Genomic DNA, 13,828 nt, shown 5'->3' with positions numbered 1-13,828 from the left:
CCACCTTATTGTGTCGATTATTTTATCTATCAATCGCATTTAGTTTCTTTTGTCCACACTGGTTTCTACTGCTATTATCTTTAAATGTCATATTACTGGTTTGATTGCAGAAATTAAACGATATATAAGGAAAGTGATGCCTAACATTGACAACGTCACACTTACATAACACATGCAATGAATTGCTTACCTTCACCCCGACAACTATGCAATGAAATAGAGCTTTTGTATAGTTCCTTTTGAGATTCAATTGGAGTACCTGAAGAATTAACACATTAAATATATCAATATTCCACGAAGGTTTGATTGATTACAACTTTATTCGATTTGTCGTAACATCAACCTCATCAGTGGGTATGCATATTTTCAAAATAAAATAATTTAGAATGGAAATAGGGAATGTGTCGAAGAAACAACAGTCTTACCTTAGTGCAGAAAACAGCCAAAGGTCACCAAAGATTTCCTTATCTGTATTTTTTTGTCATAATTGATATTTATTGAATACATTTTAATTACAAAGTTGCTTTATATAGGATAGTTCATGATTGTTTTTTTAAATAAGTCATGTATTACTAAGTGTTTCATCATGTTCATTATTTAAAGAAAAATAATCTCGAAAGTGAATTGTACACCTTATCGCTAATCCCGGCTGACCCGGCCGCTTGAACTTTTGACGTCAACAACAATCACTTTTCCATTGTGGCGTCAGATATTTTGTTTTATGACGTCATCATTTAACGGGAACCTGTGTGATATCCTGTGTGAACGGTGATATTTGTTGTGCAAAGATTTTCAAACCTTATGTACGTGTATGCTGATTTGTACCATATTGATTTAAAATTATGATAAATTATTGAAATGTGTCTTGTCTAAGGCATTTGTAGGTTACATGATCCACATGAACGAAACGCTTGTATCAGGTTACCAAATGTCTATACGTATTAAAAGATTAAAGCTGTAAAACTGAAAACGCTCAATATCAAAACTAAATGTGTGGTGCTTAAATTGATCGGTGTATATTTGCATTGATAAATTTAAATTTGTAATTGCTAAATGAGGCTGATATGGTTTTTGTTTGTTCTAGTAGGACCATTGACCTAAAATACACATCAAAAAGCAGCTTCATCCTTGTTACCATAGTTTGCGTTTTTTATAATATCATCGGAATGCATTGCTTTATAGTTTTGCATTCGAATAAGTCAAATGATATTTTTGGCATGGTTGTAAGTTAAAATTTTTGCTGGAGTTAAAAAATATATTTTTTAATTATAGATTATACACTTTGGTGAGGCTTATTTATTTATTTTCGGATAGCTGATAATGAATACAACCATCTTAGTTGGTTTATAGGAACATTAAGACAACATTTTCATTTGAAACCAGACATTAAATTATCATATTGGTTTTTTTTCAACATTTTTCGTATGAACTTTGTGATTAGATCTGACGAAAATGAAGTAAAAGAAAATTTATATTCTTATGCCAATTTTAGCAATACTTTATTTATAAAAAATACAGAATGTTGCCATGGATAGACTAAAACAGATTTTTTCTCATTATTTTAACTTTTGAAGATCAAATCATGCGTAGATACTGATCTTATATATACACATGTAGGGCACAACTGTTGTGGGAACGTATAATAAGGCCGGAAAAAGATGATTTAACAATTTATGAATCAATTCTAATTTTATTTTGACACTATGGAATGCATATCAAAAAGCACAATATTTAAGATAAATTTTACCACAAATCAAGTGACTATTTTTAATTATGTTTTGAGGGGAAATAATATTGTAGGATTGACAAATTGTAGATTTGATACGTATACATAAACCAAAACAGAAACACATACATAGCATTCACAACATATGAACATGAAATGAACAGAACATATACAAATTTATTTGGTATTCTTATACAACGAATAACAACTAGACTAATTTTGATTTGATTCGTGCAATTTCTTTTAACGAGTTGACCTAAAGCGCATTTGTAATGATGTGTTCCGCTGCAATTCTCGGCTTGCGCCCACTCATCATTTGCTGGTAAATGGTCACAACGTGAAATGTACTGCTCAATTTGGTCGAAGTGTTGTATAACTACAACGAAAAAGGAAGTAAAATATAAAATATCATGATAATGAATCAATTTGTAGATATTTGACATTGTGATATTGCAAAATGTATAGTTTAAAACAAATGAAACTGAATAGTCAGAGTTTAACATTGTTTTTTTGTTGTTTTTTTTTCTGCGGATGAATTGTGTACTTTTAAGAAGACAATATGCAAATAGTAAAACTCTTGCAAGTTATATCACCAGCTCAGTAGTCAACATTTCTGTGTTGACATGAATATCAATAAATATGGTCATTTTTATAAATTTCCTGTTTACAAAACTTTGAGTTTTACGAAAAACTAGGGATTTTCTTATCCCAGGCATAGATTACCTTAGCCGTATTTGGCACGACTTTTTGGAATTTTGATATGAGCGTCACTGATGAGTCTTATGTAGACGAAACGCGCGTCTGGCGTATTAAATTATAATCCTGGTACCTTTGATAACTAATTATATTTGACAGGGTACGAAAGCTCTTGAATATAATACCTACTGAAAGATATAAGAAATATACTCAATCTTCAGCTACATCAACCAGGTTCCTGAGTGAAAGATTAATTAAGTACTACGAACTGTGATCATTTATTGCACACTATGTAATAATTGAGAACAGCATGACTTCTTAGATATAAAAAAAAACAAAAAAGGACACTTATGATGTTTAACATGATCTATTCAACATTAGAGAATTAAAAGTTTAGAGAAATAATGAATTGCTATCTACAGCGATTGCCAGTCTGCTAGAAGAAATATAAAGCAAGATAAACTTGTGATAGTTTTTAATGATTTATGAATAGCATATGAGTATGTCAGTACACCAATTATTGTTTTGATGATACTTTTGCGTACAGTAAACATCAAACAGCAGCGGTGATGAAAAGTTATTAATACTCAATACGCTTATTTAGTCTTTAAGGTTATAAAATTTACGCACGTTACATTAATCTAATCAGATTTTGTTCAATATATTTTCATTTTCCCTTTTTGTTCAAAAATGAATACAGTACTCAGCATGTATCCATAGAAGTGGAAGATATTAGAAAGCAAAATCGAGGGAATTGTGCAAATGATGATACAAGCATGAAAATTACCACAAAGCATCATTATTATATACTTTTTAAAAAATAACTGATGGCCATTAAAGCAATTTTTTTTTCAAGATGGCCACAGTTTGAAAATACTGATATTTTCTGGAAAACTTTTCTTTGGACTTCTTTTAGTAAAAACCAATTACCAGGTTCGGTTGATACTTTCCTTACATTATTTATTTATAAAAAATGAATGTTAGACATATCCAGTATTTGCGCATGCGCGAAAATGTAACAAAATTCTTTCAAAATCATTTGAACTATTTACCATATGTTTAGTGTTTTTGGTTTTCTAATAATATTATGAATTGGTTTAATAACATTTTTCAAGGTTATGATACACATGTGTTTAACACTTATGTGCATGTGCAAACTATTCATAGACACCAAGAGCGATTTGTAAGCACTACCAGGCAATTCTCAGGTATTCGATGGTTAAGGCTTAAATGCGGTCAATCCCGGCGAAACATCAATTGCAACTGCAGATCAGCAACTTTTGGAAATGCCTAAGCAAATTCAGTGGGAATAGCCTGATTTGTAAGAAAAAGATACGTGTATCGTCATGTTTGGAAGATTGCACATTGAAATGACTTGTTGTAAAACTCTGGGGGATATATATTGCGTGATAGGGGATGAACATGTTGTCTTACTGAAGCCAACATTGCAACATCAAGAACGGCAGATTCTTTTTATGTATGTTCAAATGTACCTAGAACTAGACAGGCGCATCAGTCAATCGCATGTATTTTGCTTGAATTGTTAATTTCGATTTGATTATGAAAGCAAAACTCAGAATATATAATTATGTCTTGACTCTGTGGCGTTAAATGATTTAAAAGACTAGTGTAAGGAAATATAGTCATCGCGACCACAGTTTAGTTCCTGGCGTTCAATCATAAATTAAGAACCTCTTCTGATTTTGGTGTTATGCTCATTTCATAGGTGAGATTTCGTACTTTTCAAACTGTCCATATAAAGCATGATAGCGTATTGTTTTAGGTCTTGATCGTGTAAATAATGCTCGATCGTTACCGACTCGTCTCCGAGATATGACTATCTTCCCGAACATCACCAGCGGCGACGGAATTTGCAAATGATAATTTCACTGTACGTATTACCAGCTAATCTATTTCGTATAACACAATTCATCAGGCAGAAAAACAGAATAGTGTAATTGTGAAGGGCTATGTTGGTACCATATGATTAACCGAAGATCCCTTTTATACAAATTGATGGTAACTGGACCAGGAGTCACTATACTAGAAGATGAATTTGAAAGATCTAGTGGTATGAGTCATTCTACAACAGACGAACGACATAATGAAGACTCTACGAAAACACAAAAAGATTTCGTTAAACAGCTTTGAAGGCTTTGTAAAATGATGAATAAGTCGGGAAATTCATTTATTGTTTTTCTGCTTGTCTTTTTCACTTTTAGCCATGGCGTTGTAAGTTTGGTTTAGATTTATGAGTTTGACTGTCCCTTTGGTATCTTTCGTCCCTCTTTTATAAGTCTCTTAAGAAGCAATTTTGTCAGCAAGACACTTGAACAATTTCGTTTCGTTGTCATCTTCACAGAGAAAACTACTACAAACCCTTGGTGTTCTACAAGAACCAACACCTTTTCGTCTGGCACAAGAACCTTGCCGTTGTCTTGTCACAGCCTTTAAATTATTCATTAAACATCAAATACAAATACTTTTGAATACTTATCGATGCACGATTTTATATAAGGCAGTATGACATCATTAGCATAATCATCAAATATTTTTGCCCAATTTTGTGACCTGGAATTAACCATTGTTTCCCGACCAACGATAAATGGGTCCGAATTTGGATCAGCAAATCGCAGAATGTTTCAAGTAAAACCCATTTGCAGCGATTTGATACAACTATTTCAAGTGACATCCTGAGATAAAGACGGAGGAGCAGTTTAGTTTTTTTATGGATAAAGAAATATTGCAAGTAAAACTGTCTACTGTGACAAGAAATGAAAAGTCTAGGAAAGATATCACAATCACTTTTAAAAGAGGGACGAAAGATACCAAAGGGACAGTCAAACTCATAAATCTAAAACAAACTGACAACGCCATGGCTAATAATGAAAAGGACAAACAGAAAAACAATAGTACACATGACACAACTTAGAAAACTACAGAATAAACAACACGAACCCCACCAAAAACTAGGGGTGATCTCAGGTGCATTTATACAAATGTGTATGTTACTCATGGTGAAAATATTCTTTGCAATTTCACAAATATACTTTCTATCTATCCCCTCGTAATCACGAAGAAACAGATACACGAATGTGTGTCCATGTTCGGCATGATTAAGAAAAGTGTTGTAAAATGTAATGTTAGGTAGTACTGACACAGATGTAATAGTATCAAGAATTGCAGCAATCGCAAAATTAGGTAGAACAAATTGTTGATAGGTTATGGAAGGAATAACGACTTTTGATGGCTTCCTGTACTGGACATATCAAATGTGTTTGATCCATGTGTAGCTGCTCTTACTTTCGTCCATACATTCAGTGGATGATGCACTTTTTCGAAATGTCGTGAGAAAGGGAAGAGGTCAGCTTGGCTAACAATGGAAGATTTTCCAGATGTAACGGACGTTTTGATTTGGCTTTAGTATGAAGCGATTAACGATGTGAAATGTTTGCCAGGAAGCAGCGGCATTGTGATGTAATTCCGCCTACAGGAGGTAGTTTTCAAGAGCACATCAAAACAGAAGTATATCAAGGAGGAGTTGCTTGGGATCAGTCTGATTCATGTATTCGACAGGTACATGTACCAAGTCATAAACACTGGGGTTGGATAAAAGGAAGAATCAATGACAGTTGGAAACAAAGATGGACTTCTATGGCTGCCGTTGCATCTCGTGTCAAGACATTTTGAAATGCGGAGGCGAAAATCCAGCTGTGTTGGTAACTGTAGATGCTACCGTTCTGGCCTTCCTTGTACGAGTTGTTGTATAGACAACTATCAGATAATTATAAGATAAGCAACCTATGCCTACATGTATGCTATCACTTGTTAAGTTGATGGAAGTTATAAAAATATTTTCTACGGATTTGCCGCCATTTTTCAAACGGAAGTCACTATTTTTTCATTTATGTGTTGTTTTGTCGTTCGTAGAAAGTGTTTTTAACGTTTTATCAAAACTTACAATGGATTACACCTATAACACATCTTTCAAGGATTTACATGCCTCGTGGAGTTGCTTGAAAATATAAAAATTGATTTTGTTTTACTTTTTTGCAGGCATTTTGAAACCGGAAGTCACGTTTAGTTTCATTAATGTATTGTCTAGTCGTAATTTAGGAACTATCATTTACTTTTTATAAAATATAATATTGATTTACATCTGACACACCTTTCAAAGGATTAACGAATTATTGCCAATTTGTAATGACGCCATTTCCGAAATTGCCATTTTGAAAATTCTAGCCAGCAGCGGATTTTTTTTAACATGTTTAAGCATCATTTAGTCAACCTTTATACCAAATTTCATGCTTGTATCACTATTTGCACAATTATGTCCATAATATCTCACCCTATACAACATGTAGAATTATATACGTAGCAAGGTATCATACAATGTGTACATATTCTTGTAATGCATACTCAAAACTGCACGTTTTTAAGGTAAGTGACAGTAAATCAACATAAGACATCATCGTACATCCGCGTATACACCCGATATATTACCTGCATTATCCGAATTGTCTACGTATAGTTTCTGTCTGTAAACACCAACCCAAACATCTCTTCCTGGGGTAAGTGATTCTGATAAGTTACAAAGGTTAACTGGATTCTCCGAATAAAGAAGTGGATAAGTGAAATGATTTTCCTCACACGTAAATCGATATTGAAAGAAATGCTGATATGCAGGGCCATCAGCACTTCGCCCATCCCCTAAATATCACAAAAAAGAAGTGTCAAGTCAATGCACTATTATTGTCTTTATACTGCAATCTAAAAAAACGAATTTGCAATTGTTGTTTTATGTGTTAATGTTATTTATTTGATTTAGATATTGTGGAAAATCCCTCATGTCAGGCAAAGAAATATACAACACAGTGAATGAAATGTATATTACATGTTTGAAACCCACAATCGATGGTGAACGAATTTGTTTGAGTTTGGACAAAAAAATATCAACATAAAGCATAAAGCATAATGATTTATAGGTTTCAAACAAAAATATGAACAAGATAAACATGTTTTTCCAAAAGTTGTAAAAGAAATAAGTTTGAGTCTTTCGAATCTTCGTTGTATACATTGGAAACAAGAACAGGTTAAGAGGTTGTATGAATAATTAAATAACTTCTATTTACATATTCATAAGGAAAAGTCAACGCATTTTGACTGCTCAAATAGAACGAATGCAGTATAAATTGTAGTATTTGTGGTGCTTTCTTTATCAATTCTCTTTAAAAAAAAAAAGATATTATATCATATGCATTCTGTGTGATCAAGCACTTTCCCCGGCGTTCATGATGACGATACCATGATAGTTGACAGGGTTGTACAATGTAAATAAACACACTAAACATGGAGATAATGTGATTACGTATCCATATTTTGACGACCTTCATCCAGAGTTTTACCAAGTACATTAGATGTGGTACGACTAATTTGCTTTTAAAGTACTCTTAACACTACTTTAAACAAGCGCTTTATTTGTCGAACATACTATTTAGACAAATCCATTTAGTAGAATAAAGTATGGAAGGCTCTAACATGAAAAATGTATACGATTAAAACTGGAAAACCAACGTTTTATGTATTCCATAAAATCAAATGATATAAAATATGATAGATATGATGGATTTCTGGTTCCTGGCATTGAATAGACATTATATTTAATTGATTTTAGCCGAAACCCAAATTTCCGTAATTTTTTTCATATTTTCGAAAATAAATCAGTCATTCAGAGTTATAACAAACTATACATAATGACTCTCATCTACATTATCACTGAATATTGCGTTGTGCAATCAGACAGGATAATATCCATGGCAACTATAAAAACATGAAGACAAACCAAAACATGACGACATTATACAAAACGAAATACAGATTAAAACAGATAGAAACATACCAAGGGATAATTGAAGAATGTTTTTAATGAATAACAAAAAGATAAAACAAAGAGAATTGAACACAAGAGTAAATTATTACCATGAACGCAAACGACACACTGCGGTATATACATTGTTTTCTAGATTGATAGATGGCTGTTCAAAATGCATATTCAATATCAGAACAAGCTGATGTGATATGAATGAAACCATTTTGGTAACAGATCAACACGCTGGATTTCTAACTTATAACTTCACAAAGTGCCAGTAACTCTACCTGTAAAGATTATTCTGATTCATAGCAAATCGGTCGTCTTTTTTCTTTTTAATGATCTAGCTTAAGGTGTAACACCACTAATTAAGGCCCGGCCAGAAAGCACATACCAGAAAGTAGTACATATTTAACACAAAATAGTTCCTACGCATGGACATATCTTTCAAAATATGTAGAATATTTTATTAATTTTGGTATCAAATGAAAGCTGCATGACTGGTGATCAATGTAGAACAATTTTTGACTGATAAATTTGAATAATAAAAAAATGGCATGAAATTTAAAAAGGAGGGTACATTTTGCCTTTTTGTCAGATCGGAAGTACCTGTTTTGGTACATCCGAAGCTCCGGGAACCAGTTCTTTCTTATATGCAATTAAAGGTATGTTGATTTTTTCAGTACAGGATACCAGAAGGTGTTGCTTTGACATGCAATGATTGTCACTTTATTTGAACTTAAGATAAAAGAGCTGTGACCACTCGAAATTGAGGAATTTAACATAGAAAGCAATGGGGCCATTAATTAGTGGTGTACTTCCTATTACAGGAATCTGCACGTGCACCCTTGACATTGAGGTAAAAAATTTGAATGTTTTGATGAAAATTTTTGAATGATTTATTAAAAATGAATATTGAGGAGTGGAAAATCAAACAAAAAGACAGAATTTTAAATAATATGACTGTCCAGGGTCCACACAACTGTTGGATATGTGATCTTTGAGGGAAGGGGCAAAAATATTCCACCCTGTGTGTTAAAATGCCATGGGAGATGAAGAGAAAAACTGTGCTTAGCCATAGATTTGCCTACATGATATTTTATGATAATTTTGAACTTTCAGAAAGTTTACAGGTGTCACATTTGTGTCACCAGCACCATTGTGTGAACCCTGACCACCTATCATTAGAACCAAACCATATCAACATGGACCGACAAATTTGTCGTGGAATTTATCCACCTCGGTGTAAAAAACATGAACCGCACAGAGACTGCATATTATAAAATCTGAAAATGGTACAAATAAAAGTAATTAACAATCCATATACAAAAAATAACCAATATTTACAAAAACAAACAGAGCATGCTGGAATTAATGAATTTTTGGGTGTCGCTTTGGATGTGATTGATATGCATGGTCATTGGTCACAACATTTTTATTCACACAATTTTTATCATAGTGTGGATCTGCAATGCCTTTGGAATAAAAAGCAGGCTGCGAATAATGTATCAATGCATGAAGACGATACCTTCTGTTGCGACTTTTTGCACGTTGCAATTTTGCGACATGACTACGTTTATGTTTGTATATGTACAATTGACGCCTATCCCTTTGTTTCAGTTTCCTGATAACTTTTGGTGCTGTTATTTTAACACCAAGCTGTTCAGTGAGCAGGAGAGCAGAATTAGCAAACCTATGATTTATCATGTGAACAGCAGCATGTGCACGACCTGGGAAGTTACGCGGGAAGCTTACATTCTTCGGATTACAACGACTCAGCGCACGATTGAATGCTTCACTTTTCTGTGTCGAGGTAAGAAACCGTACTAGATTTAAACTATTGGGACCAAGTAAAATTCCTATGCAGTTTTCCAGTTTAACTTCATCATCACATGTCATTCTACATGTGCTACCATTTGGAATAAAATTCTTTATCCAATGATTTGAAGGCAAACCAGCACACACATAAGAGTTAACCTTACAAGAGGATCCACAATAACCTTTGTAACACATTACTATAGTCTTAATTACTTCAGGCATGTGCTGTTTAACTGTATACAGTTCACCCTGGTGCACATTAAAGCTTTGATTTAACTCTGCAACACACCTTGCTTTGATATCAAGTGCAAATCTATTCTTTTGATTAAGCTTGTTTGTACCAGCAAATAGATTGGGACTAAATGTGCACCTTGTAATAGCCCGTTTCATACTTGCTGATAAATGTCGAACATCACGAAGTGCCTCAACATTGGTACCGTGTACTTGTTTTACACCTTGAAATGCTCTACTATCCCCATCAGTTGTTATGTGGGAAATTTTCAAGTAATCACTGACCTCAGTTGCACACCAGCTGCTGTATGCTCCCTCATTACCAATGGAGGCATCTTCAGCAATATTTGCTGTACACACACCTTCATGATTAGGACAGACAATTTTAAAACCCTTCCCTTTTAATCTAGCAGCTACACTACAGAGTTTATTACCAGTAAACAATGAGACAATTTGTTTGGCCGAAGTATTGTTTTCGGACATTGTGCAAACCACCTGGGTACCAGCTTGAAACGGTGTAGTGCCACTATTTATAAGAGGGTTGTTATATCGACAATCGGATTCAACTCTAACTAGTTTTTCATCGGATAGCCCACATATTCTATTTTCTTCAACCAATTTCTTTCTTATGTCTTGCATACTTTTTTTGTTTAATTCCTCAACCTGTTTTGCAACTTTATTAGCAGTCTTTTGCATGCCAGATGAGGAAGGTGGGACAATGTTAGAAATCATAAGAATATCTCGTAAATTCTTGTTTGATATCGGAGAAGTTATCAGACCACACTGGATCTGTACATTAAGCTTTGCAGCCTTCGGACCTCTTTTGTTTGATTCAACAGTATCATACAATCTGTGATATTTGCTTACATAATTACATTTTGGACATTTTAGTCTCTCACGCCATACACAACCCCACTGTTTTGAATTTTCAGTATCAAATCTTAAATGACCATCACAATCTGACTTATCATGTTTTCTAATTTCAGTGGTAAAAAGTTTTTCTACAAGCTGAGGATTGAACACTTTATTTGGACCAGCATCAATACAGTTATTAGCATCCTGAAGGTATTTGTCAACTACATCAGGATTTTTGGGTTTTGGTCGAAAGAGGATCTGTCTGACAGGAGTTCCATCAACATTATCAATTTTCATGACACCATTGTGACTTTGTATTACCCTTTGGTCAAAAACACTTTGAGGAAGCCGAACCAAGTGATTTTTCTTGGATATTGTGATAAATTCAAATTTTTTACCTCTATTCCAAGGGACATAACCCTTTTTAAAACCATGAATTTTTGATAACTTACTTCTTTTTCTAGTCATTTTTTACCACCAAACTGCTTAAACTGACATCCAATGATGATCAAATTGTAGCCAATCTATCACTCTCTAATAAAAACTATTATAATATGTACAATTTCTTTTTATTTTATCAATTATAGCCTAAAATAGGACCCCTACCTCTGTTCTGATACATGGTTTAGAATTTATACCTGCTGAGGCAAATACATCCTAAGATATGATTGTTAATTGGATTAAAGATGACAAATGGACTTTTAATCTTTAGATAACCTATTCCTCTTGATAAACTGAATTTTATTTGAAAAAAGTATGACATTGGCAGAAAAATTGGCAGAAATTCGTAAATATAAACTTTTTTTTAGCAAAATTTAGAAAATTTAAGCAATTTAAATTAAATTCAAATGAATGATTTTAAAATTTTATGTTCTAGGCTGATGGTTTAATGTATAAAGTGAACTAGGAAAACAAAAAATTGCACTTAAATCCCTTTTTGAGGTTTTAATTCAAAGTTTAATGTAAGTGGTCATTTACCCCATTTTAAAGAATTATGTTATAGAAATTAGCTGATATAGGGGTTCTAGTTTTTTTTTTTTTTCAGTAACCGTGTTATGTAGACATGTAGAATTTTAAACGCATGCTCAGAAATGATTTTGGAACATGACTGGTGCATTGAAATCTCTTAATTTAAGAAAAAAATCTGTTATAGGTGTAACACCACTAATTAAGGCCCGGCCAGAAAGCACATACCAGAAAGTAGTACATATTTAACACAAAATAGTTCCTACGCATGGACATATCTTTCAAAATATGTAGAATATTTTATTAATTTTGGTATCAAATGAAAGCTGCATGACTGGTGATCAATGTAGAACAATTTTTGACTGATAAATTTGAATAATAAAAAAATGGCATGAAATTTAAAAAGGAGGGTACATTTTGCCTTTTTGTCAGATCGGAAGTACCTGTTTTGGTACATCCGAAGCTCCGGGAACCAGTTCTTTCTTATATGCAATTAAAGGTATGTTGATTTTTTCAGTACAGGATACCAGAAGGTGTTGCTTTGACATGCAATGATTGTCACTTTATTTGAACTTAAGATAAAAGAGCTGTGACCACTCGAAATTGAGGAATTTAACATAGAAAGCAATGGGGCCATTAATTAGTGGTGTACTTCCTTAACGGAGAGGCAGATAGTACAATTTTGTAAGAGCTTGTTCTGACAATATGATATCCAGGATTCTTTCACTAGATGGAAATACTAATGGTTCCAAATTTTTAAACATTTTTTACATATATCTGCTCACAAATTTGTATTAATAAAATGAAATTCTATTCGACTCCCGTTCACGTAAAAGAAAGCATTTGTATTAATACTAAGCACATTATTTCGATTTAAATATTCTTTAACTTTACTTTTGTACGGACTTTTTTCTTTTAGCGCCTCTGTTGTGTCTAAGTAGGTTAATTATCGTCTTGCAGTTAAACCATACTAATTTCCTACCGATTTTTTACTTTCATCATATAATATACTTACGACAATATGATCTGGAATATTCAAAACATTCTTGTGTGTTAAATATTGGAATTGCGCCAGTATAGTTACATTGGTAAGACAGGCAGTCATGGCCAGTATCCGCTAAATTTATTGGTCTATCAAAAACTGTAGACAAAAAATAAATCAAGTATTTTAAATTGGATAAAAATAATTATGCAAAATCTTTGAATCATATATTAAATATATATATACGTAATACATGCAAATGTGTATAATTGTGTAGATTGGCTTTTTATTATGGAGAGAACAAAACTCCACAGTTCATTTTTGCAACAAGTGTTTGTATTCAACAATGGGTACTTCTGTTAATATTGTAAAACAGTACGTACACCGTGCTTGAAAGATTTAATACCCGACATTATACTTCAAATGTCTGCATTGACAATCTTTGAACATTTAACCTTGTATCTTAATCTTGATATATAGAATAGGTCTTTCCAATTGCAGATAAACTATTGTCTCCGTCTTTTTCCGACAACCTTCAAAATGGTGAATGGTATTTAATGTTGTTTTAGGCGACAACATCTTCTAACAAATGAGATTTCGGATTTAGCATTAGTAATGAGCGTTTATATTCCGTATTAGCAAGGTTACACGACTCAGATATAACTTAGTGGGAATAATGTTTGAA

The 13,828-nt window shown here is 33.0% G+C and overlaps 1 protein-coding gene across 2 annotated transcripts in view; it reads right to left on the bottom strand.

Moving 5' to 3' along the window:
- LOC139498748 (uncharacterized) overlaps positions 1–13,828 on the bottom strand; it is a 47,453-nt gene that overhangs the window by 27,167 nt on the left and 6,458 nt on the right. The window contains exons 6-7 of one of the 2 annotated variants that reach the window (XM_071287286.1): positions 13,177–13,302; positions 6,926–7,132 (exon numbers count right to left, since the gene is read on the bottom strand). The exons of the other annotated variant lie outside the window; for it this stretch is intronic. Of the exons in view, the coding sequence (XP_071143387.1) occupies positions 6,926–7,132; positions 13,177–13,302 (333 nt within the window). The remainder of the gene's footprint in view (positions 1–6,925; positions 7,133–13,176; positions 13,303–13,828) is intronic. 2 annotated transcript variants of the gene reach the window in all.

Source organism: Mytilus edulis, chromosome 12 (genome assembly GCF_963676685.1).
Source record: "Mytilus edulis chromosome 12, xbMytEdul2.2, whole genome shotgun sequence".
In the NCBI taxonomy this organism is placed as follows: Eukaryota; Metazoa; Mollusca; class Bivalvia; order Mytilida; family Mytilidae; genus Mytilus; species Mytilus edulis.
This window is presented reverse-complemented; position numbering and strand designations above follow the sequence as displayed.